Source organism: Sceloporus occidentalis, unplaced genomic scaffold (assembly GCF_023333645.1).
Source record: "Sceloporus occidentalis isolate IW3139 unplaced genomic scaffold, rSceOcc1.0.p SCAF_12, whole genome shotgun sequence".
Taxonomy (NCBI): Eukaryota; Metazoa; Chordata; class Lepidosauria; order Squamata; family Phrynosomatidae; genus Sceloporus; species Sceloporus occidentalis.
Window position 1 is genome coordinate 13,042,879 of NW_028316992.1, and position 23,266 is coordinate 13,066,144.

General features: G+C 38.9%; 1 protein-coding gene across 7 annotated transcripts in view; it reads left to right on the forward strand.

Annotated features, from left to right (window-relative positions):
• The first annotated feature begins 177 nt into the window (after positions 1-177).
• The window catches only part of NEK5 (NIMA related kinase 5), a 28,245-nt gene continuing 5,156 nt past the window's right edge, over positions 178-23,266 (forward strand). For 2 of the 7 annotated variants that reach the window (XM_089477675.1, XM_089477681.1), the window contains exons 1-21: positions 1,640-1,759; positions 2,937-3,005; positions 3,173-3,312; positions 4,176-4,272; positions 6,746-6,843; positions 7,437-7,520; positions 7,605-7,675; positions 7,934-8,020; positions 9,086-9,140; positions 9,864-10,064; positions 10,706-10,772; positions 11,653-11,789; positions 12,601-12,797; positions 14,532-14,598; positions 14,845-14,964; positions 15,576-15,659; positions 17,444-17,551; positions 18,421-18,501; positions 19,800-19,871; positions 20,842-20,962; positions 22,139-22,261. In XM_089477675.1, coding sequence (XP_089333801.1) covers positions 3,196-3,312; positions 4,176-4,272; positions 6,746-6,843; positions 7,437-7,520; positions 7,605-7,675; positions 7,934-8,020; positions 9,086-9,140; positions 9,864-10,064; positions 10,706-10,772; positions 11,653-11,789; positions 12,601-12,797; positions 14,532-14,598; positions 14,845-14,964; positions 15,576-15,659; positions 17,444-17,551; positions 18,421-18,501; positions 19,800-19,871; positions 20,842-20,962; positions 22,139-22,261 — 1,987 coding nt within the window. In that variant the 5' untranslated portion in view covers positions 1,640-1,759; positions 2,937-3,005; positions 3,173-3,195. Of the gene's footprint in view, positions 307-1,639; positions 1,760-1,925; positions 2,009-2,072; positions 2,092-2,383; positions 2,442-2,936; positions 3,006-3,172; positions 3,313-4,175; positions 4,273-6,745; positions 6,844-7,436; positions 7,521-7,604; positions 7,676-7,933; positions 8,021-9,085; positions 9,141-9,863; positions 10,065-10,705; positions 10,773-11,652; positions 11,790-12,600; positions 12,798-14,531; positions 14,599-14,844; positions 14,965-15,575; positions 15,660-17,443; positions 17,552-18,420; positions 18,502-19,799; positions 19,872-20,841; positions 20,963-22,138; positions 22,262-23,266 lie in introns of those variants that run through there. The other 5 variants (XM_089477678.1, XM_089477680.1, XM_089477676.1 and 2 more) reach the window with 5 other exon arrangements.

The following is a 23,266-nucleotide window of genomic DNA, read 5'->3' on the forward strand; positions in this document are numbered from 1 at the left end:
TCAAGTTGCTCCTGACTTAGAGTGACCCTCTCATGGGGTTTTCTTGGCAACATCTGTTTAGAGGAGGTTTGCTGTTGCCTTCCCTGAGGCTGAGAGAGCTTTCATTGCCATGGCTCAGTGCTGTGGCATCCTGAGACTTGTAGATTTTTGTAAACCATTTCTGGAGTCCCAACAAATTACAAATTCCATGATTTCAGAGGATGGAGCCATGATAGTTAAAGCAGTGTCACTGCATTAACTCTGCAGTGTGGCAACAGCTTGGGAGAAGTGCCCAAAACTAATTTCAAATGCCCTTAATTTCAATAGGTACGATTTCAAGTTTTGGGGATGCTTGATGCGGGTAAATAAGACATTTGTGAGGAGGCTCTGATTCAGGGTGTCCAGATGTCCTCATCACTAAGGAAGGCAGGGCATCACAAAATGGAGGATATTCAAGAAAATGGAGGGCATTTGTATATTTATTTTGTTTTTATTCTATAAATATAAACCCATTCTTCTCAGTCATGCTCCAAATGGAGGGCATTTTATATTTGTTTATTATATCAATATAAATCCATGCTTCTGAGGATGACTGCCGAGAAAAATGGGAGGACATGACCCAAATACAAGCCCCAAACACTCCTGTTAGAAATGTAAACCCAGGCTTCTGAGTCAGGCTCAAAATGGAGGGCATTTTGGAATCCCTCCTGGACAGAAGGAGGCTGAAAATGGAGGACTGGTCCTAGGAGAAAAAGGGAGGACCTGGTCTGGTCACCCTGTTCCCTCCCCTTTGGCAGAGAGGACAGCTGAGAAAAATGGGAGGACTTGACCCAAATAAAAGCTCCAAACACTCCTAGAAATGTAAACATGCTTCTGAGTCAGGCTCAAAATGAAGGACCTTGTGGAATTCCTTCCTGGATGAAAATAAAAGCTCCAAACACTCCTAGAAATGTAAACATGCTTCTGAGTCAGGCTCAAAATGAAGGACCTTGTGGAATTCCTTCCTGGATGAAAATAAAAGCTCCAAACACTCCTAGAAATGTAAACATGCTTCTGAGTCAGGCTCAAAATGGAGGACATTTTGGATTAATGTCCTCCATTAATTATTTTATTGTAGCATGGTTGGGGGTGGGGGGATTAATGGTAAGTATTTTAACTGTGTGCTGTATTTTATATTATGTTTTTGATGTTGTAAGCCGCCTCGTTCTTGTGAGAAAGGCGGCATATAAATAAAATTTATTATTATTATTAATAATATTAATTAAAAACACTCCTAGAAATGTAACACCCTGCTTCTGAGTCATGCTCAAAATGGAGGACATTTTGGAATTCCCTCCTGGACAGAAGGCTAGAATCCAGGGCATCACGTTTAATGATGGTTGTATTTTTGTTAAGGGATGAGGAGGGATGGAATTGTAGTGTGTATACCTTAGGTACTGCTTAGGTGTTTTATTTGCTCACGTAACTCATTTATGTATTTTATGTAGCTTTGTAAACCGCATTGACCTTTTTGGAAAGGCGGCGTATACATTTATTATTATTGTTGTTGTTATTATCATGCCTTGAGGGGAAAAAAGGACATGCCTAGTCTACTGCTGCTCTGAGGGGGATTGGGTCAGCCCTTGAGGCGGGGCCTGAAGGAGGCGGGGCCTCGTGGGTGTGTGAATGGAGGAAGAAGGGAGACTATTGAACCCGCACCCGAGTCTCCCCACTTGCGACCGTTAGGACCGTTATGTGACCCCGCCCCCTCCCCTTTCAAGTCTGAAAGGGCGCCTCAGCCGTGAGTGAACGAGGAGGGAGGGGGGAGGGGAGGAGGAGGAGTGAGAGAGAGCGAGCACGCGCGCGCGCGCTTCCCCGTCACCATGGCAACCTGCGCGCCAGGGAGCGCGAGCCAGCGCGGTTTCTGCTCTAGGCCTCCTTTCCAGGGAAAAGCCCCTGGGCTTTGAAGGGAAGGAGGGGGCGGGGCAACAGGTTCTTTTTATCTTTGGGTGTGACGTCATCCCTGTCTGTTGTGTGGTAAATCTCAGAAGTAACTAAGCCCCCTTCCTCCCCTCCTTCCCTGATGCCCAGTGTGGCTTTGTAAATAGCAACAACAACAACAACAATAATAAGGTGGGATATAAATAATTATTATTATTATTAATAATTATTATTATTTATATCCCGCCTTTCCAAAAGGATCAAGGCGGGTTACAATAGAATACATAAATAAATACATAATACATACATAACTAAATAAAATAAAAATTACACACACACACACACTTTCACCTTAAAACTAAATGCCAACACTATAAATAAATATAAAATGCCCCCCCGTTTTTCTCGAACTCTTCCTACACATGAGAGACTCGCACACTACTCTAGTTTCATGTACGTATTTTGTTTATGTCAGGAGTGAACGTTCAGTGGCGTTCCAGATGTTGGACTACAAATCCCATCAATTCTAGTCAGCATAAACAGTGAGTGGTGAGAAATGGTGGAGGCTTCGTCTGACAACATTTTGAAGGCCACACATTGCCTTCCTCGTTGTATTTATTTAATTCATTTATATCTATATATATCTCCCCCCCCCCTCGCCACCATCATGGAACATAAGGTAATATACCAGAGGTTCCCAAAATATCTTCCATCCATGCAATGACAAATATGTTTAGTTTCAATAGGTGGCTATATCATATACCCTCAGACAACACCATAAACCATGTGCATATACTGTATGTATTTTTTTACAACTATAGCTTAATTAAAGTTGCATGTATGGATCAGCAGGATAGAGTAGATTATTATTATTATTATTATTATTATTAACTTTTATTTATCAAGCACTGTAAATTTACACAGATTGTCCTCTGCTTGTGTGTCAATGGGGTCTTTCTCACACATTGTATGTTGGGATACCACAGTTAAGTGCAAGTTAATTCATTGGAAATAATGACAATTCTTATTCTCTCCAGTTATGCAGTTATATACAACCTTCTCCGCTTGTAATCAAGATGAGCATTGCGCTCTTGTGAGTACATTTGGTGAGTACCAATGTTCTTCATTATTTGTGGGGAAGACTTCCATTTATGTTACACTGGTCAAGCTACATTAAGAAAAAAATTAAAGAATGAATGAATGACTTAGTAATGAACACAAAGATATCACAGCTGTCTCTGTAGAGATTCATCACTGTAATCTTATCTTTCAGGTGTTTTTCTGAAATAAAGTACCATGGAACAGTATGAAATAATTAAAATGATTGGGGAGGGATCCTTTGGCAAAGTTTTCTTAGCCCATGGAAAGGAGGATAATCAACTATGTGTTATCAAGGAAATCAGTTTAACAAAGGTAAATTGCCATTGCTTCTCTGTCCTACATTTGCTTCTGTGTTAAAGTTTGGGTTTGTATAGCATCTATACTTGTAGTCTGTGATAAAGCGAATCATCTTTGAGTGGCTTAATATAATAAAGCTATCAAAATCCAACTATTTAAATATAAATGGGACCTGGCGTAAACCTGTAAGGGTGGTTTAGTCATCCAAATGTTGGTGAAACAACTGCCATAGTCTCTCATCATTGGTCAAGGATGATGAAAATTGCAGTCTGAGGACTTCTGGAGGGCCAAATGTTCCTCACTGTACTACTTCCCCCAGTTTACTAGTCACAGAAAATAAATTAAACGAATTACATTCCTAGAAAACTAAAGCAAATCCTTCCTTGTTTCTTAGGGATAGAAGTAAGCAATGATAAATTGCAGTTATAGACAAGCTATGCATATTCTGTTCATAAAATGCCAGTTTTACTGGTGTGTGTTTTGAGAATTAAGTATACTTATACACAGTATATTTTGCTTCCCTGATTCAGATCTCATGTTGCCTTTTAATTTTTAATTATAAAGCTCCTCCCAAATGGCATTGTATGGTATGTTTTTTCCTCTCGTGTTTTGTGGTTTTGTTATATCTTTAATGAAGATTGCCCTGCATGCAAGATACTCTAAAACTATAGAGGGGAACATTTGGCTCTCCAGATGTTGTTATACTGCAACTCCCATCATTCCTTACCATTGGCTATGCTGCTTAGGACTAACAAGAGTTGCGGTGTGGCATCTAGATAGCAAGACCACAAGTTGCTCTCTTCTACTAAAAGATATTTCATTATTTATGTATATACTTTTAAAAAATAAAAATAATCTTGTTTTTAAAACTGATATAGATGCCAAGAAAAGAGAAAGAATCATCTCAGAAAGAAGTCGCCCTTCTAGCCCGGTTGAAGCACCCTAATATAGTAACATTTTACACTTCCATTCAAGGTCAATTTTTATCTTTTGACTGTTCTGTTATTTTGTATGGATTCCTTCATAGGTCCTTTGTTTCCCAGGAGTGAAAAGTTAAAATGTCTGGCCTATGTAAATCCAATTAGTTCAGTGGGTCTGCTCCTCCATGGGTCTAGCAAATGGCTCTAGTCTCTAAAACAGTGGTTCTCAACCTTCCTAATGCCACGACCTTTTAATACAGTTCCTCATGTTGTGGTGACTCCCCAGATAGAGGAGCGGTGTCTCAGTTCCTAAGACCTTCGGAAATATGTGTTTTCCAATGGTCTTAGGTGACCCTGTGAAAGGGTCATTCAACCCCCAAAAGGGTTGCAAGCCACAGGTTGAGAACTGCTGCTCTACAATGACTTGCTATGTGTTCTTTTAGGGTGGGAGTGAGGGGGGGAGAGATCTTGCAGACTGAAGCAGTCCCACATGACCTTTTCCCAAGCCTCTCCTAGTCTAGACCCTGCCTCAAAACCTTCTCTTGTATTAAAAAAAAAACATCTCAAAACAAATCAGCAGGGTTTTTTTAACCTTTCACTCCAAGAGCAGTGATTTTGCTGTTGAAATGGTTTAGCCTCCTCTGCAACCAACTTGTGGAGGTAAAAGCACTCTCAGATGTAGCTTATTTCACAGCGTTCTAAGTGGCGTCTTGTAAAGTGATCTCCTTTGCATAAGGTTAAAAGGCACTTCTGATTACCCTGATGCCAGTACCACTAGAGAAGAAGTTGGTGGTGGGTGGACAGATGCAAAAGGACAAAGGTCTTGTACCTTCAGTATAGGTGGCAGTTTCTACAGGTGTTCTTTTTTTTTTAATTTGTGTACTTCTATTTAATCTGGCCATCCAATGTGGGTTCAAGAGGTGGACAAACTTAAGTCTGGAAAGACTGAGCACTTAATCTATTCATTATATAATACAGTTGTCCCTCCATATTCGCTAGGGTTAGGGGAACAAGACCCCTGTGAATATGGAAAAACGGCAAATAACAAAAACACTGTTTTTACCTGAGAGGACACCTCTCTAGGAATGTCTAAGTCCTCCAGGGCAACTCTGTGGTCAGTGTCCAACATACACTGACCATAGAATGGCACTGGAGTAGCTACAAATGGTCTTTCAGTGCAACCTTTAGTTAAAGTTGACCACAGAGTTGCACTGGAGGACCTAGACAGTCCTAGAGAGAACATATTAATGAAATCTGTGAATAATCAAATCCGCAAATATCAAAGCCGCAAATATGGAGGGATGACTACATCTCTTAGGTACTGAAGATCTAAGAGACTGACATTATTCCAAATGGGATAATGATTATATATAATAGACTGCAAACAACTGAGCACTTTTAAATAACAAAATGGAGAAGGTGTTTGAACAATAAGCAATACACCAGATTATGGTTTTGATATGGGCCCGAGACAGATGGGCAAAAAGGTGCATAGCAGCGCCAATACTAGGGCTCGGTAGTGTGCACCAACCACACACTCCTGAGCCCTAATTCTTGTGGAGGCCGCCATTGTTATGTGGCACCATCCACATGGGGCGCGTAACGATGACATGTACTCTCTGCTTTCAAACGATGCGGCATGCGCATGTCATCTCTGCGGCGCCCCAGGGCACTTATGGCGGCATGGAAAGGAGCTCTGAAATGGAGCTTCTTTTGGGCCTCCGCATCGTTGGCGTGACAACCAAATGGCCACGCCAACGATGCAGAGGATAAAGGGGCCATGGGGGCTGCCCCTATCTCCTCTTTAGCGTCAGGGTACCATGGGCGCCTAAGGCGCAAGGGCACATCTTTTCCAGGCATTTTGCCACTTCTCTTTGGCCTGAAAAAATGCCAGATTGGGACTGCAGCACGAAAAGGGGCAGGCTGTACCTCGCCTAAATTTACTATTGCCGTACAAGTTGCAGTCAAAGCAGTTATTGCTATATTACAGGAAAAGAGATTCTACCTAAACATTAAGAGGAACTTCATGCCAGAAAGAGTTGTTTGACAGTGGAACACACTCCCTCAGAGAGAGGTAGAGTCTCCTTCTTTGGAGGTTTTTAAACAGAGGTTAGATGGCCATCTGTCGGGAGTGCTCAGCACCAAAGCACTCATAGGCCTGTTACAGACTGCCAAAATAAAGCTGCTTCGGGCCTCTTTGGAGTTATGCTGTTTAAATGATGCATGCATGCTAAGAATCCGAAAGCTGCACCAAAACTGCACTCCAGTGCTTAGGAATGGAGTATGGCTTTGGCACAACCTCCGGACTCTTAGGACCCATGCATTATTTAAACAGCCTACCTCCAAAGAGACCCAAAGCAGCTTTATTTTGGCAGTCTGTAACAGGCCATAGATTCTATGAGTGCTTTGGTTGTTTATTTCTGCACAACAGAGGGTTGGACTGGATGGCCCTTGAGGTCTCTTTCAACTCTGTGATTCTATATATATAAATAAAATGTTTATTCAGAAACTGATATATTTTATTGTAGAAAAGAACAAGTTGTACATTATTATGGAATATTGTGATGGAGGTGACTTAATGAAGAGGATTAAAATGCAACATGGAGTGCTGTTTGAAGAGGACAAGGTAAGTTTTAACTCATTTAACTTTTACTCATGGCCCTTCAATAAATTACAGCAGAAAGAAAGTGATCTATATCCTAGCTTACATTTTCTTTTATTTAGTGTTCTTGTAGCACATGGTAATGTATATCCTAATAGTATAAATATCATGGATATTGCTACAATATATATGTGAGCATGTGTATGCATGTATAATATCTAAATATATAAAGGCAGACATAAATACTTCTTTTCCACTTGCCATCTCCAACCTGGTGTTACCCAATGTTTCTCAAGCTATTTTATGTGGTGGACCAGCAGTTTCTTTTTCAAATCTGCAAGGGAGTGGTGCCATATTTGTGCCATATTATCACTGTATTCCTCTAATGCCCTGGAAACCTGCCACAGACCAACAGCTCATGGCTTGTAGTCCAACACCAGTCCATGAACAACCACTTGGAGTACCACGGTGTTAGACTACTATTATAATCCCCAGACAGCATAGAATTATGGAAGATGTTATCTGTCGCTTCAGGAGGGGGGCAGGATTTGGTCATTCCTGTCACAATGCCAGTGTTTGTGCTTTACAAAATATTGACATTGTATCTTTGTCTGTAGATCTTGGGATGGTTTGTGCAAATCTCCTTAGGACTGAAGCATATACATGACAGGAAGATTCTGCACAGAGATGTAAAAGCACAGGTAGTACTGGGAGATTGTTTTTCGCTGCTGAGCCATAAAGTGTGCCTGCTTTTAACCATGGCCTACTGTTTTCTTTGATTGCAGAACATTTTTCTCAGCAATAATGGAATGATAGCAAAACTTGGAGACTTTGGGATTGCGAGAACATTGAGCAAGTAAACATGATTTTGTGTTTTTCCCATGTTAATCTCTTTAGTGCTAAGTCAGTATTGTTCCAGACAATATAGATACTAAAAAGTCTATTCTGTTATATTTTGTTCCTATGAACTCTAAATGATGAACTGAACCATCAGTTCACTATATGTAACTTGAATGGACACTTTTTCTTAACATTTAGTTGCTTCCCCAACTCCAAATTCCCTACTTAATGAGATGAATTTATTGTTCAATTTTATCATCTCGGTTTTCTCTAGCACTATGGAATTTGCACGCACATGTGTAGGAACTCCATATTATTTGTCACCTGAGATCTGTGAGAACAAGCCATATAACAATAAAACGTAAGTGTTATAATGTTCCTGGTTGATATATTTAGATCATATAGTGAAAAGGGCATACACAAATACCTCAGAGCCTCATGACTTAATGTGTCTTAAGGTAGTTTTAATGTTTGTAACACCTTTCTTATATATCACTCTTCTACTTTTAAAATTTCTAGGCCGTTCTATGTTTGTGCTTTGCTCTAGTAATCAGAAAATGGTCATAACTATAAGAGCAATTTTAAAAAGAGCCATCTTTGACAAATCTGCACCAACAAACACACAGATTTTAGTAATAAAGACAAAGCACTGTAGAAATTAACCAAACCCTATGAAATTCATGGGGCCACCATAAATCAACAGGTGACTTGAAGGCACAAAACCACAATCTCTTTTATAATTGAAATTCTTTGTTACTCTGTTCTGTGGTGGACAGTATGCCATTCACTAGCTGTTGTTGGCTCCAAACTCCCTGCATACCTCACTGTAGCCTGACCTGGCAAGGACTATTGGGAACTGATGTTCAACAGCCTCTGGAGGGCACAATTTGTTTTTAGTTCAAATAATTCTTATAACTTTAAAATCATAATTAATCACAATATTTCTATTTTAGGTCAGCAAATTACTTTCTCTCATTTTACCGAGTCCCAGATTAAGCAAACAGATTATATTCCATTCTTCCTTTTAATTAAATATATCAATTCAAATAGAGTGTTAATAATTAATTAATGCTGAATTGAGATGAATGCTTCTGTTGCAGTGGCCTCAACAGACAGGCCAAAAGGTCCACTGTCAGGCTGCATTGGGGGTGTGGAGTTTATATGACACATGTCCCAAACACAGCTGGAAGGCTCCCTGATGCTGCTCCAAGAGAAAGGAACCAGCTCAAAAAGGAGCAGAAATAAACCCAGCTCCTTTTAAGTGACCGGTTCAGGACCACAGCAACAGCCCAGCTTAGGGCCAAGTGTATTGGTTGCCATGGTCCTGGCTCGATCGGCAGCAGTGTGGTCCTGGCGCAGACCATTTTGGCTGTCTGCTTGACTCATTTGCTAAATTCTTTCTACTGATACTCTTCTTTTTTAATAGAGATATATGGTCACTTGGCTGTGTGTTGTATGAGCTCTGCACTTTAAAGCACCCTGTAAGTACATTGTCAGACTGCATGTTCTTCCATCATTGAATATAATTTTTTTACTAAGAATACATATTTACTGACAGTTGTTTAAATCATAACTATAAAAGATCTGAGATCTTTAGTGATGGCCTTACTCCCACCCTCATAGATTAGCTTGGTTGGTAAACAAACCAGAGATTTTTCTGTAGCAGCACTTCAGTTGTAGAACTCATCTTTAAGGAAAATTAGGCTGTCTCCATCCTTATTGTGTTTCTAACAGTCAAAACTGTTATTATTTTGTCAGGCTTTCAGTTGGCCCTGACAGGCAAAAATAAAAATCTATTTCAAAATACTTTTAATTAATAAAATCAGTGCAATTTAGCTTTCAGTATCAGGTTAGCTAATTTGCAGCTATTTTATAGTGGTATGATAAATATTGCGGACATTCATACTTGGTATATAGAATTTGAGATTAAAGAATGAAATGGCATCTCACAGGGGGGACAGCCCAGGTAAGCATACTTTAAGGTCAAAAGCTAAATCCAGTTGATAGCCCCAAGCAGAGTAGACCCACTGATTCAGTGGGACTTACGTGAGTATTCACAAGTCTTAATTATTCCATTGTTATTGAGGAACAATCGGGTCTAGCTCCAGGACTCCCTATTACATCTTCCACTCTCTCATAGCTCTATTAAACTTATCTGTTTATGACAGCATTTCACTATTAATGACTTTATTTTTATATGACAGTTTGAAGGCAACAATTTACCCCAGCTTGTGCTAAAGATCTGTAGAGGCCATTTTGTACCAGTATCTACAAAGTATTCATATGACCTAAGAAGTTTAATATCTCATTTGTTTAAAACATCTTCAAGAGATCGCCCTTCTATCAACTCCATTTTAAAAAAGCCATTTTTGGAGAAACAAATAAGGAAATATTTACCCCCTGAGGTGAGTGGCTGCTGTGGCTGAGGGAACTATAAAGTGATTTAATCCAAAGAAGATAAGCCATCCGCTTCCCATGGATAAGCCATCTCCCACTTTCTCATAAGAAGATAATGAGAGCCATGTTGGATCAGACCAAAGGGCTACCTAAATCCACCATTCTCTTCACATAGTGGTGAACCAGATGTCCCAAAGGAAATCCCACAGCAAGGGACAAGTTCAGCTGCACCTTCCATCTCCGCTTCCCCAGCAAATGATATACAGATATCTGATGGTGGAGGAGATATGTAGACATCCTAACTAGTAGCTGCTAGTGGCCTTAATATGCCTGATTTTATTTTATTCCCTTGTTAGATTGCCTTATACTAGAAATGTGTCTCTTTGGCTCTGCCCACTGTCGTCACATTTAAGGGATGAGCCCTAAAGAGATGACGACTGAGAGGGCAGAAATTGTCTAGTAAAAAATTCTGCTTTTCTTACTTTTCCCAGGAAAAGATTAAAAACAAGATGTTTGTTCCCTCCTGCCTTGAGCTACCAGAATGTGCTACTGACTTGTATATAATATAGAGTGAGACTCTACCTTGGAGTCACTACTCTTGTTGAAAGCTACCCCAGACATAGAAGTGATATGTTACATTTGTTTCTAGATCATGGAGGAAGAATTCAGCCACACTGTGCTTCACAGGAAAAGACCATCACCTTCACCGTCTTCAGGCAAGCTATTACATAACAAGGCTTTTTATAAAAGAGAGCATAATACTCCTCTACGTGTGTGTGTGTGTGTAAATGTTTTAGACTAAAATGTGTTGTGAGATAAGAGATTCTGCATCAGACCTATCATAAAATTCCACTCAACCTGAATTACAATATATCTCTTCTCTGCTGTAGGCAGATTACTTTAATTGGATTTATCTCCAAGGATAAGGAACTTTATTTTATATGTTGTCTGCAACAATCACACTGGAATAAATTGAAGCCTCATTCTGTTTTGTAAAGACTAAATATGGATAGAAATGCCATCTTGCTGTTCTGTAAACGATAAACAAGGAAAGAATTGCCACCTTGCTGTCTTCCACTGCTCTCTAAGACAGAACACACATTCTAGTGCTCTGAATATAGGATGAGGGAGTCTAGGTATTGCTCTAACCTGTGTACAACAGTTACATACTATCAGTACCCAGAGAGGTTTCATCAGTAGTAGAGACTGAAACAGTGATAAGCTATCATTAGAGATGGTAGTCAGGGTTTATTTTCATTGGCATTTGAAGGTTGTTTTAGCTAAAAAGAAACAGATTAAATAAGTAAGCATGAGATGCAACAATATTCAGTAGTATCCAGATCTGCTGACGGAACAGATACTAATGGCAGAACAGTTTTCACTTCCTACCAGCCATTTGTATGGCTTCTGAATCTGCCCTGGAGTATTGGGAAGCCTCTGGAGTAGATATAAGGGTAGTGAAAGGGAGTGCAGGATGGAGAAGAGGAAGGGAAAATCTTGTTACATAAATAAAACATTAGATAATACAATGTTGGATCAAACCCATAATATTAATAATAATTATCAGAGCATTGCTTCATTGTATTATTAATTAAGCTCCTAAGGTTCAGAAACCAAGATTCCATGGCCATCATTCTCCAAAAATCAAGATGGAAATGCTTCCCAGAAAGCCAGAATTATTAAATCAAAATGAATGGAAATTTCCTTCAAGGATACAGGATCCTTTTGGCCAGGTAATGGGGGAAAAACTGTATTTTGCAATTGTATGATTTACCAAACAAGGGTCAGACTATGTGATTCACGATTCAGTGTGCCTTTGAGGCCCATGCTAGAAATCCTCCTCCTCTTCATGGTCTCTTTCTTTCTCTTTAATGTGATGATACACATTAAAGGCTTGGTTGAGGAAATTTAATATTTTTTAAAAAAGAGAGAGAATCCTGAGATTTTTTACAATGTATTTAATATTAGGGGTAAATGATTAAAACTTTATTCCGTTATACTACTCTGAATTCAAACCCCATCACAAACATGAAAACCTGTGTTCATTTACAAATTGTTCTTTTTCTTCATAGAAGTTTAGTTAAGAGGAAGAAATAAGTTCACATTAAGAACATCCTAGTTTGGTGTGGGAGACAAGCTTTCAGAAACTGCAGTGTGGGCCAAGAAGGCTGATGTGTTCATGTGGCATGGGAAAAGAAATAAGAAATTCATAGCAACATAAATACTTGAATGTTCAGGAGGACGTCAAATACTGTATACTGAATGCTTTAGCTGCAGCAGAGAATAACTCAGTATGGTGTGTTGTATCTCTCTCTTCTTTAGAAAGGTCAGAATCCACTTTTCGTGGAACTCTCTCTGACCTCCCATTCAGGCACTAATTGGGCCCATGCTTCCCTAATTTCCACACTGGGGTAACCCTGGATAATTTTCAGTAGTCTATGAAGGGTCATATGAATAATATGATTAACCAAATACATACGAATTTAGATTTAGTGAACTAGATTTGTTTTCTTCATAATTTTTATAAATATGATATGTTTCCAGCTCTGGGGTCCCAAGTTAAAGATGTGCAGGAAGCCAGAAGATGCTAGAATATGTGGACACTATGACCATTATTACGCGAAACTGGAAAACTTGCAGAAAAGACCCTTTGTGCAGGATGATGGTCCTCGCATTAGCCATAGAATGGACGAGTACTTTAAGGAGAAAGGACAAGAGCCACCACCTCCTCCACCTCATTGGTAGCAATATTTATCTTGAATTTTAATACATATATTGATTGCCTATTTATTCTGACACAGGAATTCCTGACTATGTATGATTGAATTAGATTCTGTTTACTCCAGTGCCTTAGCTTCAGGGTTTCAGTAGTATCCCACAAAGACATCTCAGCGTCAGTGGGTTGAGGTGTTCTTGTTCAATTTGAGACTCTGCAGTGAAACTGAATATAACAAAGTGAATTTCCAGCAGAGATTGCAAAATGTGTGACAGCAGCCAGACAACTCAGTTTTCAGACAAAGAGAGCATAGGCTGTTCATTACCCAAAACAGAGATGCAGCATGAAAAATGTTATACTCCTGATTTAATATTGTGTAGTGCAATCCTATACATGTCTACCTAGATGTAGGGATGAGATAGGAATTTGCCAATTTCCTGAATGGGATTGAAATTCAAGTTCCTGACCCATTTGGGAACAGGTGTGGAAAGAAAAATAAAACCCATTAATTTTCTACAGATCTGCCAGGACCGTTTTTTCCCACCCAAAGCTTGCATATACTTAATTAAAAATTGCTCAGCTTTTTAAGCTGACATGTACTAGGTGCTATTTTCCCACAGTTTTCCTTCCCTTCTTCCTTTCCAGCCCCAAAGTTGTGCAGAAATCATCAGCTGTGAAAAGATGTTGCAGCTGTCAAACCAGCTGGGGAAGTGGTTGAGAGGAAGGAGGGAGGTTGCCAGAAAGTTGACAGCTCCCATTTGAGATCTGCCATCTCTAGCCAGGATTTCCGTGAAAGCCTGGTGTGAGGGAAAGTTGCGGAGGGAGGAAAGTTGCAGATGTTTGGCAACAGAAGATCTAGCTTCTGTTTGTCCCGCAACTTCCCTCCCAGTCAAGCCCCAATCGTTGACAAGAGGTTGTGACAAAAGACATTTTAGCTGTCAAAGCAGTTTGGTGGAGAGCAAACTGAAAAGTCTTTTCAGAACATCTAATCGGGATTTTTGTGAAAAATGCGGGGAAGTTTCAGGGGTTTGGCAGCTATTGTTCTTGTTAATATTTTTCCTGAAACGTCCCTTCCTCCAAGCCCCAGTCTTTCACAGAAATTCTCACTAGATGCTGTGAAAAAACATTTCAGTTTCCTTCCCCACAGGTGCTTTGACAGCTGGAATGTCTTTTTTCACAGCCTCTTGTCTAGGATTAGGACTTAAAGGGAGGGAAAACAAACTATATCATCTGCTGACAAACATCTGCAACTTCCCCCCCCTCTGCAACTTCCCCCCCCCAACCCTGCCAAACAAAAAATCCTACTTAGAAGCTGCAGTTGTCAAATGAGGGCTGTCAGCTTTCTGGCACATTCCCTCTTCCCCCTAAGCAACAACTACAGTGCCTTTTCAGAGCGATTTCTGCACAACTTTGGGGCAGGGTAGGTGGGTGGAGGGAAAGTTGCTGAAAAACAGTACCCAGTACACATCAGCTTAAAAAGCATTTTTGCTTCCTGTCATCTCTCAATTCCCACATCTCCTGACATTGTGTGTGTATGTGGTGGGGGGGGGATTATTGAGAATTACTGTACATTCCTACTTAGAGGTAAGCTTCTTCATGTTAAGTGTTACTTGCACCCAGGTAATTGGTTATAGGATTCTAGCCTTAGTCTAGTGCTCATTTTAGGTAAAATTTACTGTGGGAAATTAGCTGTGAAACTTAAAATGCCACACCTATCTCCTATTTGAGTTTTCACTTGATTTTATGTTGTACATCTTAGGCCTGCAGAATACCTTCAAAGACGATACAATGCCCAGCAGTACAAGTTAAAAGTACAGAAACAACTTGTAAGCATTTTTTCCATATAAATAAAATAACAGAGTAGAACAGAAAACAATTGATGTCACATTGTTAGTTATCTGAAAAAATACAAAAGAGCATTTTTAAAAAAATGTATTAATATGAAAAAAACACTCAGATCTATGCAATCTATGCATTTTATTTTTCTGTTTGGTAGGGTGGGTTCAGAAAGAAACTAACATTTATGTGCAAGTTCTATGCATGTATTTTTCAGTTTTTTCACATATCAATAGGGGTTGCGCCCATCTTCTGCTGATCTCCATTATGGTCACATGCAGAATCAGGAGATGAAAGAAGAACAGCTCAGAGCCTGTCAAAAAGCTCTTGCACAAAAAAATGAAATGAAAGAAAAGGTAAGAAGGATAACATTGTGAGGATGATAATCTGCCCTGTGTAGTACAGTCGACCCTTCTTATACACAGATTTTTTTATACACGGATTCAAGCATACACTGTTTGAAAATGTTAAAAAAAAGTATAAATTTCAAGTATTGAACCTTGATTTTCCATTTTTTATAAGGGACACCATTTTGCTATATCATTATATTTAATGGGACTTGAGCATACACGGATTTTGTTATCCATGGGGGATCTTGGAACCAAACCCCAGCAGATAACAAGGATCCACTTTACTAGTATTCCACTTGGATATGAATTGAAGAAACCATACACAAAGTCACTTTGTTTGTAGTAGTCACTCCTTCATTGTCATCATGATCCAGCCCCATCCCCTTCTCATATCCCAGTGTTCTCTCTCTTTATGTGAGCATTTACATATTAAATCAGGCTACATACTTATGTATAGCCTTACTTGGGAGCATAAGCTCCCTTGAACTCAATGGGACCTATTTCTGAGTAGGTATGCATAGGAGTTTGATGTTAATGTACATGTTGCCAGTGCTGTACGAGTTGCTTCTAAAAATGCCTGTGTTTTAAAATGTTTAAAATCTAGTAATGTTTAACAGGAATACCTAGAACAGCTGCAGAAAATTCGTCAGGAGTATCGCAGTGAAATGAATGAAATTAGACTTAAAGCAGAAGCACTAGAGGTAAATGTCCATGCATTACATATGGTGCACAGTTTTCCACATCAATCTTTCTTGTGTTTTTAGTGGATAGATTTTAAATTGTCCTTAATTATTTTGATCATTCAGTTATATTTTAACTATAAACTTTTGCATGTTTGTATTCATATGTGTGTATCAATATTGGTTTTAATTTTTAATAAATAAATTTTGTTAAGTTGTCTTGAGTCCCAGCTCTGGGGTAAAGAAGGGTGGGGGAGGATAAAGAAGAGAAGGAGAAGAAAATTTAGAAAGAAGAATGACAGAGTATTTAGATGGTATTCAAACAGGTCAGGATAATTAAATTCTTTAAAGGTATTAATCATTTCATGTAGTTTTGCTGATGAAGCTCGCCTTGATTTAATTATTATTCTAGAAGCTGGGGTGTGGGAGAGAAAAAGAGACAGACTTGAACTGTCTTTCTCTGAACTGAATAGAAAACCTTTTTTGAGCAGTGATTGTTGTTGTATAGGCATAACAAGAATTTGAGGTGTCAAAGTATTAATTACTTGGTGCATATAATAACAAAGTTGTCCTAATTTGTGCAAACAGTTCTACAAATATACTTCAGTTGCCTCTTCCAACAACAGCTTATTGTGATCCCTCTATTAGAATCACTTTGAGGAGCTAGTTTTTAGGCTGCAGTAGCACTTTAGGTAGAAGGGTGTTGGAAGACATTGAGTTGAATCTGCAATTAAAGTTCTTCCAAGAATGCACCCACTTATTGAAGGGGAGGGAGTTACCAATTCCCCTTTCCCTCCACAGCTCACAATATCACCTCTCTGGCTTTTCCAGTGGAACATTCAGTCCTCCAGAGCAGATTTTCAGGGACCTGGGGAAGACCACTGTTCCTCTTTTGTAAACCAATGAAAAAGTCCTGTTGGATCAAAAGCATCCTACTAGCAAAAAGAGCCCTTCCATTCACAGGAAAATTGTGATAGTTCCAAACCACTGTTTACATAAGTGGCAATGTTGTGGCCTTTGGACCTTGTACAGCCCACCAAAGCCCCAACCACGCATCTCTGAAAAAACTAGCACCCAAATGGACAGTCATTCTTTGCTGAAACTTCCTACAGGCATGATTCTCCTATTTAATGCTAATTGGGAGTCTATCATATTTGTGGACCCAAGAAATTAACTTCCAGTTATTTCCAGTTTCGGAAAAAAAAGAGGACGGATATGGTCCCTGGGTATCTAGGGATTGTGGAAAATTATATGTATCTGAAGAGAGCAAGTTTATGCCTGAACTGGAACCAAATCAAGACATCTGATTAAATTCTACCAGAATTAAACTAATGTTTTCAATATTTAGTTATTTAGTGCATGTGTGTAAGTAATTTTCATTTTGTCATTATACAGGAAATGTGTGTTCAAGCTGGGTGAGAATGTCTTGGGAAAATAATTAAAATACAGGGTAGCTGTGTTGACCATATGACCAATTCCTAAATTCATATTGTGGTAATATATTTATTAGGCTAACTAAAATGGGATAAAATTCTCTAAGCAAGTTTAGAAAAAAATCTGTGGTTCTGGAGAATTTTAGGATTTTTGATTGGCCTACTAATTGACCTCTTGCCACAAAATGGACTTCAGAGAACATTTCACTTTCACTATTTCAGCAATGTACTTTTATTTTAAAATTCTGAATTCTATAGATTTGGGTCATTTGAAGGATGCAGAAGGAAATGAGTTGTAAAAATTGCCTGTGCATTCATCTGCTGAAACTAGAATTTAGTAAGTTCACTTTTATTATTGTTGCTGTCTTAAAGAAGAATAAAAATATAAAGGACAAGACCTACCTTGTGAAACAGAGGAACTCTGGGGACCTTCCTATTTACAATGATGATATCTCTGAAGGAAAAGATGAAGCATTCCAGGTAGTAACAGTTGTATATGGTGCAGACTTATGGTACAAAATAATATTGAAATGTCAACTCTATGAATACATAATTTTAACTTAGAAAAAAGTAATGTTATTGTTGTACTTTACATTAACAGATATGGGATTTGGGGGTTGTATCCAGCTGTGTCCACCCATGAGCAAAAAGGGCACCATTGATGGAACAGATCTCTTCCACACAAATGCCCAAATTGGCTCTAAAAGAATGGGGAGCTGTCCAGAGCAAATTTGGAGGGGGAGTTGGGGGCTTCAGGAAGGAACAAAAGGGTAAATCCCCTTACACAACCGTAAGCTCACTTGAATAATGCTGGCTGGAGATCAGCTCACTCCAAAACTTTAAAATCTACTGTTGAGTTAGTTTAACCTAAATTTTGTAAATGCCCTTACAGTCAGCCCTCCATATTTGCAGCTTTGACTTTTGCAGATTTCATTATTTGTGGATTTGAATAATATGTTCTCTCTATCAGTCTCTAGAAATTCTGCTAGAAGTTGACCATATAGCTAAAGATTCCTAGCAAAAACACTTCTCTAAACATTTGTCCAGCATGATTCTGTGGTCAAATTCTGGCAAATGTTGACCATAGAATTCTGCTGGAGGACCTAGAGATTCCTAGAGAGGTATTCTCTCATGTGAAAAAAGTACTGTTTATTTATTTGCATTTTTTTCACTTTCCTGGGGGTCCTCTAACTCCAGTGAATGTGGAGGCCCACTGTACTTCATTCTGAGTCAGCAATAAGAATGAGGTCTTGATTGCTATCTTTATTAAAAAACAAAATGCAAGTCTACTATGCTATTGATTGGATGCATATGAACACATAATAACAATATCTCTTTTTCTCATACAGGATATTGAGCAAAATTTGAAACAGATTGGATTCCATAACTGGCAGGAGAGAAATGCCTTCGAAATAAAGCACAAAGCAAAGGTAGAAGAGCTATATATTTTATTTCAATTCTTTTCCTATTTATATTATTTCTGCCTTTTAAAAAAATATTGATGGATCTGAAACTGGGGTTTCAGGCAGCGCTTTGGCAGTCAGTATTTGCTGGAGGATGAACTCTAGTTCTAACTAAAATCTGTCAATAAGTACAGTGCGCCCGCGTCATACGTGGGCACATTATACACTGTTTTCAGCATACACTGAAAGTAGAGTTGCTTCTTCTGGCGTCATGCGCCAGAAGAAACAATGGTGTGTGTGCACATGGCACGCACACGCTGCCCACCACCACCATGAGCATGAGCCCCATTGTAATGGGGCTCGAGCATACGAGTTTTTTGTTTGATGCGGGGGGGGGGGCAGAACAGATCCCCCGTGTAAAACAAGGGTGCACTGTATGAAAAACAAAAAATGGTCCACTGACTGGAAATGCTCAATGTACATTCAAGTCCCCAAGAAAGAGTACATCAGGGATTGCAGTAACCACAGGACCTTTGCATTAACTTCCCATGAGTGCAAAGTGATGCTCATAATTCTGCAACTTTTATATGGAGCAAGAAATGCCATATGTCCAGGCTGGGTTCAGGAAAGAAATAGACACTCATGGATGTAGTGGCTTAGTGGTTAAGATGCCAATTCTAATGATTGGAAGATCGGAAGGTTGGCAGTTCGAGATCTAAGTGCTGCATGATGGGGTGAACTCCCATCACTAGTCCCAGCTTCTGCCAACCTAGCAGTTTGAAAGCATGCAAATACAAGTAAATAGGTACCACTTCGGTAGGCAGGTAGCAGCGTTCGGTGCAGTCATGGTGGCCATATGACTACCACAGTAGTCCTTGGAAAACGCTGGCTCTTCGGCTTATTAATGGATGAGCATCACCCCCTACAGTTGCTTACGACTAGACATTCTTGTCAAGGGACTACCTTTACCTTTACACACAAGGAAGCCATGGCCCTGACTCTGCAAGACCTGAGCAGGATTGTTGATGGCAGAGACTTAAGAGGTCTCTCATTCACAGACTCATAATCAGTAAAGGTTTTGCACATTCCCCCTTTCTTTTGCAGCTTCATGGTGCCTTTCATGGCATTCCAAAATTTTCTTGCAGCTCTCTAGTTGAGATTTGACACAAAGAGCTGAAGGCTGAAGACGTAAAGGAGAATGAACAAAAATCCCCCCCCCCAATCTTTTTCCTCATGGAAGCTTTTCCTGGATTAAAGCGTTTTTCATCATAAAGGGGTCAGGGTTGATTACTATACAGAACATGTTGTTGTTGTTTTCCCTTCAGGGAGGTGTAAAGTTTCAGATTGACCTAAAAGCTGATTTCCCAGATGTAAGCAACATCCAAGAAGAGAAAGAGGTATAACAACTTTAGACTGCTGATGTATGATTTAGTGATTTATTGGAACTACATGAGAATCAAGCTGTGTACTGAATACCTTTGCCTACAAAAGCACTTTTGGTCCCTTCAGGGAAGGAAACCAATCTAGATATGTCCCTCATTGGGACAAGTGAAGTAGCTTGTATGCACAGAAAATGTTTGTGCTAATTGGCATATGTGAGTCCCAGAATTAGAATGTAAGGTTATGGCTTCTATTCTTCTGATACAACTTTTCAAAGTGATGGCTATGAACTCATCATGCCTTGATTACATCTTGTTTAGACAACTGTAATACACTGTACATGGCTCTGCCTTTACAAACTGTTTGGAAACTTCAGCAGGTCCAAAATGCGACAGCTGGAATGCTGACTGGGACCAGTTATAGGGAGCATATAACTTCTATGTTGCAATCGCTTCACTGGCCACCAGTTCGTTTCTGACAGCAGTCAAAGACATTTTAATGTGTAAGGGGAGCTTCTTATTGATACGTTTTATTTATCTTTTAAAATTTTGTAAGCCTCATAAAATGATTTTATACTGTTTTATGTAGTGATTTTAATTGTTTAAATTTTTTATTGCAAAGAGCTTTTTAAATCCTCTCTCTGGGAGCTGTCTTGGGTCTCACTCTGGGAGAAAGGTGGTATACAAATGAAATTAAAAGTAATAATAAATAAAAGTCATTCCTTGTGGGAGATTTTCTTTCTTCTAAAATAATATTTGGAACTTGATAGAGTTGATAAAGAGAGTTCAAGCAGGTAAAGAGTGCAGGCACAGGTTTTGGTGAAATGCACGTCTACAATCCAATCCAAAATAGAAGTTTGGCGTTTATCATGTTTGTGCACTGCTTTTACCTTGCTTATTTTGTCTAAACGAAACGTCTTGGAGGAACATTAAATAATCTGAATCAGTTGAGTAAATTCTTCCTGGGTTACCTTTTGTTTGATTTCAGGATGATAAACTTAATGACACTTTGACTTTTGAAGATGGAGAAAAGCTTAAGAAAAATCTGAAAAACAACTATGATAATATCATAGACAAAGCATTAGAAGAATTATGCTGTTGGAAAATGGGTAATCTTTTTGAAATCACTGGACTTGTTTGCATGTTATTCTTAATTATTAATATTAATTACTGATTGCATTTCAAGTGTTCCATTTAAGGCTCATATTATATAAACCGCATTGTTGAGAGTTTGTTCATACAACTGTGTTTGTTTTCTACTTTCACCATAAAATGATTCCTAGCTGCTTTGTCACCAAGTACTTGTTCAGCAAGGTATATTTTTAAAAGCTCTATTGAACTATTGGAGTGCTAGAAAGGTCCATAACAAAAAGGGTTCTGCCCAGAACTTCTGTTTTTGTATTGTATTAAAGAATTTCTGTTTACAATTATAAAACATCAACATGTGGGTGCCTAATAGAAACAAAAAAGGAAAACAACCTGGAGAGAAAAAACAACAACAGTAACTCAGAACAGAACTTTTGAAATAAGACGTTGTTCAAATTCAAAAGTCAGAATAGATTTCTCCAAAATCTAGTCTGGGAATTCATTGGTCAATGAATAGGTGTAAGAATAAATGAAGGGGGAGGTAATTAGAATTTCAGGTGTGTTTTTAATTGCCTATGTTGCTTTCTTGGAAGCGTTATATTTTTAATGCTTTAGCCAGGAGGCAAAAGTTTCTGTTTCTATATTCATAATATTTTCTGTTTAGATAAATTGGTACTGTTTGCCATCTATTTATATCCACATTTAGTTCTGGGATAGTTGCTCTTGCTCTTTCTTTTTCTTTCTGAGGGTAAGCAATTTCTTTCATGAAGTTCCCTTAATTTTATTGCATCTCATAAGAGAGCAGAAGGAATGTGCAGAGCATCATTTTTTTTTATATTGGCATGTATTGTAGTCTCTTGTGAGTAAAGCAGTTTATGTTGAAAAGGTCCTGGTTCCAAGTTAAATATGTTAGGAAGCGGACAGGGGTCATCAGTGAGAGAATAGCTGCATCCTTTATCTTCTCAGTAAGAGAGGAGGAAAGAATAATGTCAGTTCTTTAGTAGTAGTTCTAAATAAATAAATAATAAAGTTTATTTTCAAAGAGTATGCAGAATTACATCTTGAAATATCTTCTAAAATTCACCTACTGGAAAAACAGTTATATGACCTGGCAGTGGCCCTTTATGTATAATAGTGAGCATCAGAATTGCAACCATGTTTTTTAAAACTATTGAATATCATCTCTTCTTGCCTGTTAGATTGTGACAGTGAAGATGATGCCACAGTAAACAGAAAACACTGGAAAGCTTCAGCCCCACAGACTCTCCTGAACCTTCTTGAAAATGCAGATATAACCTCTGTATGCCCTACGATGGAAGAAGGTGATCTTTATGAAATTTTTCCTGTTCTTATATTGAGTAAAGATTGTTCCTGGCTACCCTGTGTGCATGTTAATGTACTTTAAGATGTGTAATGAAGTGAATATTTCAGAGTGGTACTGTACTTTGATCTGAAACATTGGTTCCTAAAATGTGAATTAGACATCCCTATAAATTATGGACACATGCAAAGAAAGAGGATATACAGACTCTTTCCTTCCCATATCCTATCTGTTTTTGGCTTGATCAAAACTGGTTGCATGAAGAATAATATAATTTAGAAATGGCAATTTTTAAACAAAGTCTTACCATCTGTAATGGGCTCTGGTCCCGTTTCCTGCTCTTGAGTCAGAGCAGGAACCCCTGAATTATTTTGCTACCACGATTGGGAGTTACTGAGGGGCTTTATCTTGCACTTTTCCCACATTTGACTCTGCAGAGATTATCCCTCCCTCTCCTGTCAGATGAGAATCCTACATGCATACATGTGCACATACTGAGCAAAGGCATGTGAAGAGAGCGTGGGAAAAAAAGAGATCTTATAAGAAAAGCTTTTATTCTAAGCAAGCAATCTTACATTAGCAAAAGGGTATCTTATATATGAAGGCACCTTCCTTCATGTGTTACTTAGGAGTAGTTAACAAAGTTACAAAACCAGCCTAAGTCATATTCAGCTGATGTTAGAAAGAAAGATAAGCCCTAATGCAACTAGCTGAACATTCCTATTCTACTCATGATATGAATGATATTTTGGGTCTTGGATGATCATAGGAAACTGAGTCTCTATAGTCTACACCAGTGTCTGAGGCAGGCAGCACCTCTCCATCCATCCCAAAGTCTCTGTTGGTCAGTCTCTGCTACATGCCTTGTGATACCCCAGGTTTTTATAGTCTGTCACTTGGAATCATCTCTAAGTTTCTACACTTCCCCCCATAATGGACATCTTCATTGGGCAATTGCCTCTTGTAATTTCTGTTGCTTCTGCATCATGCTGATCCCCAATAAATG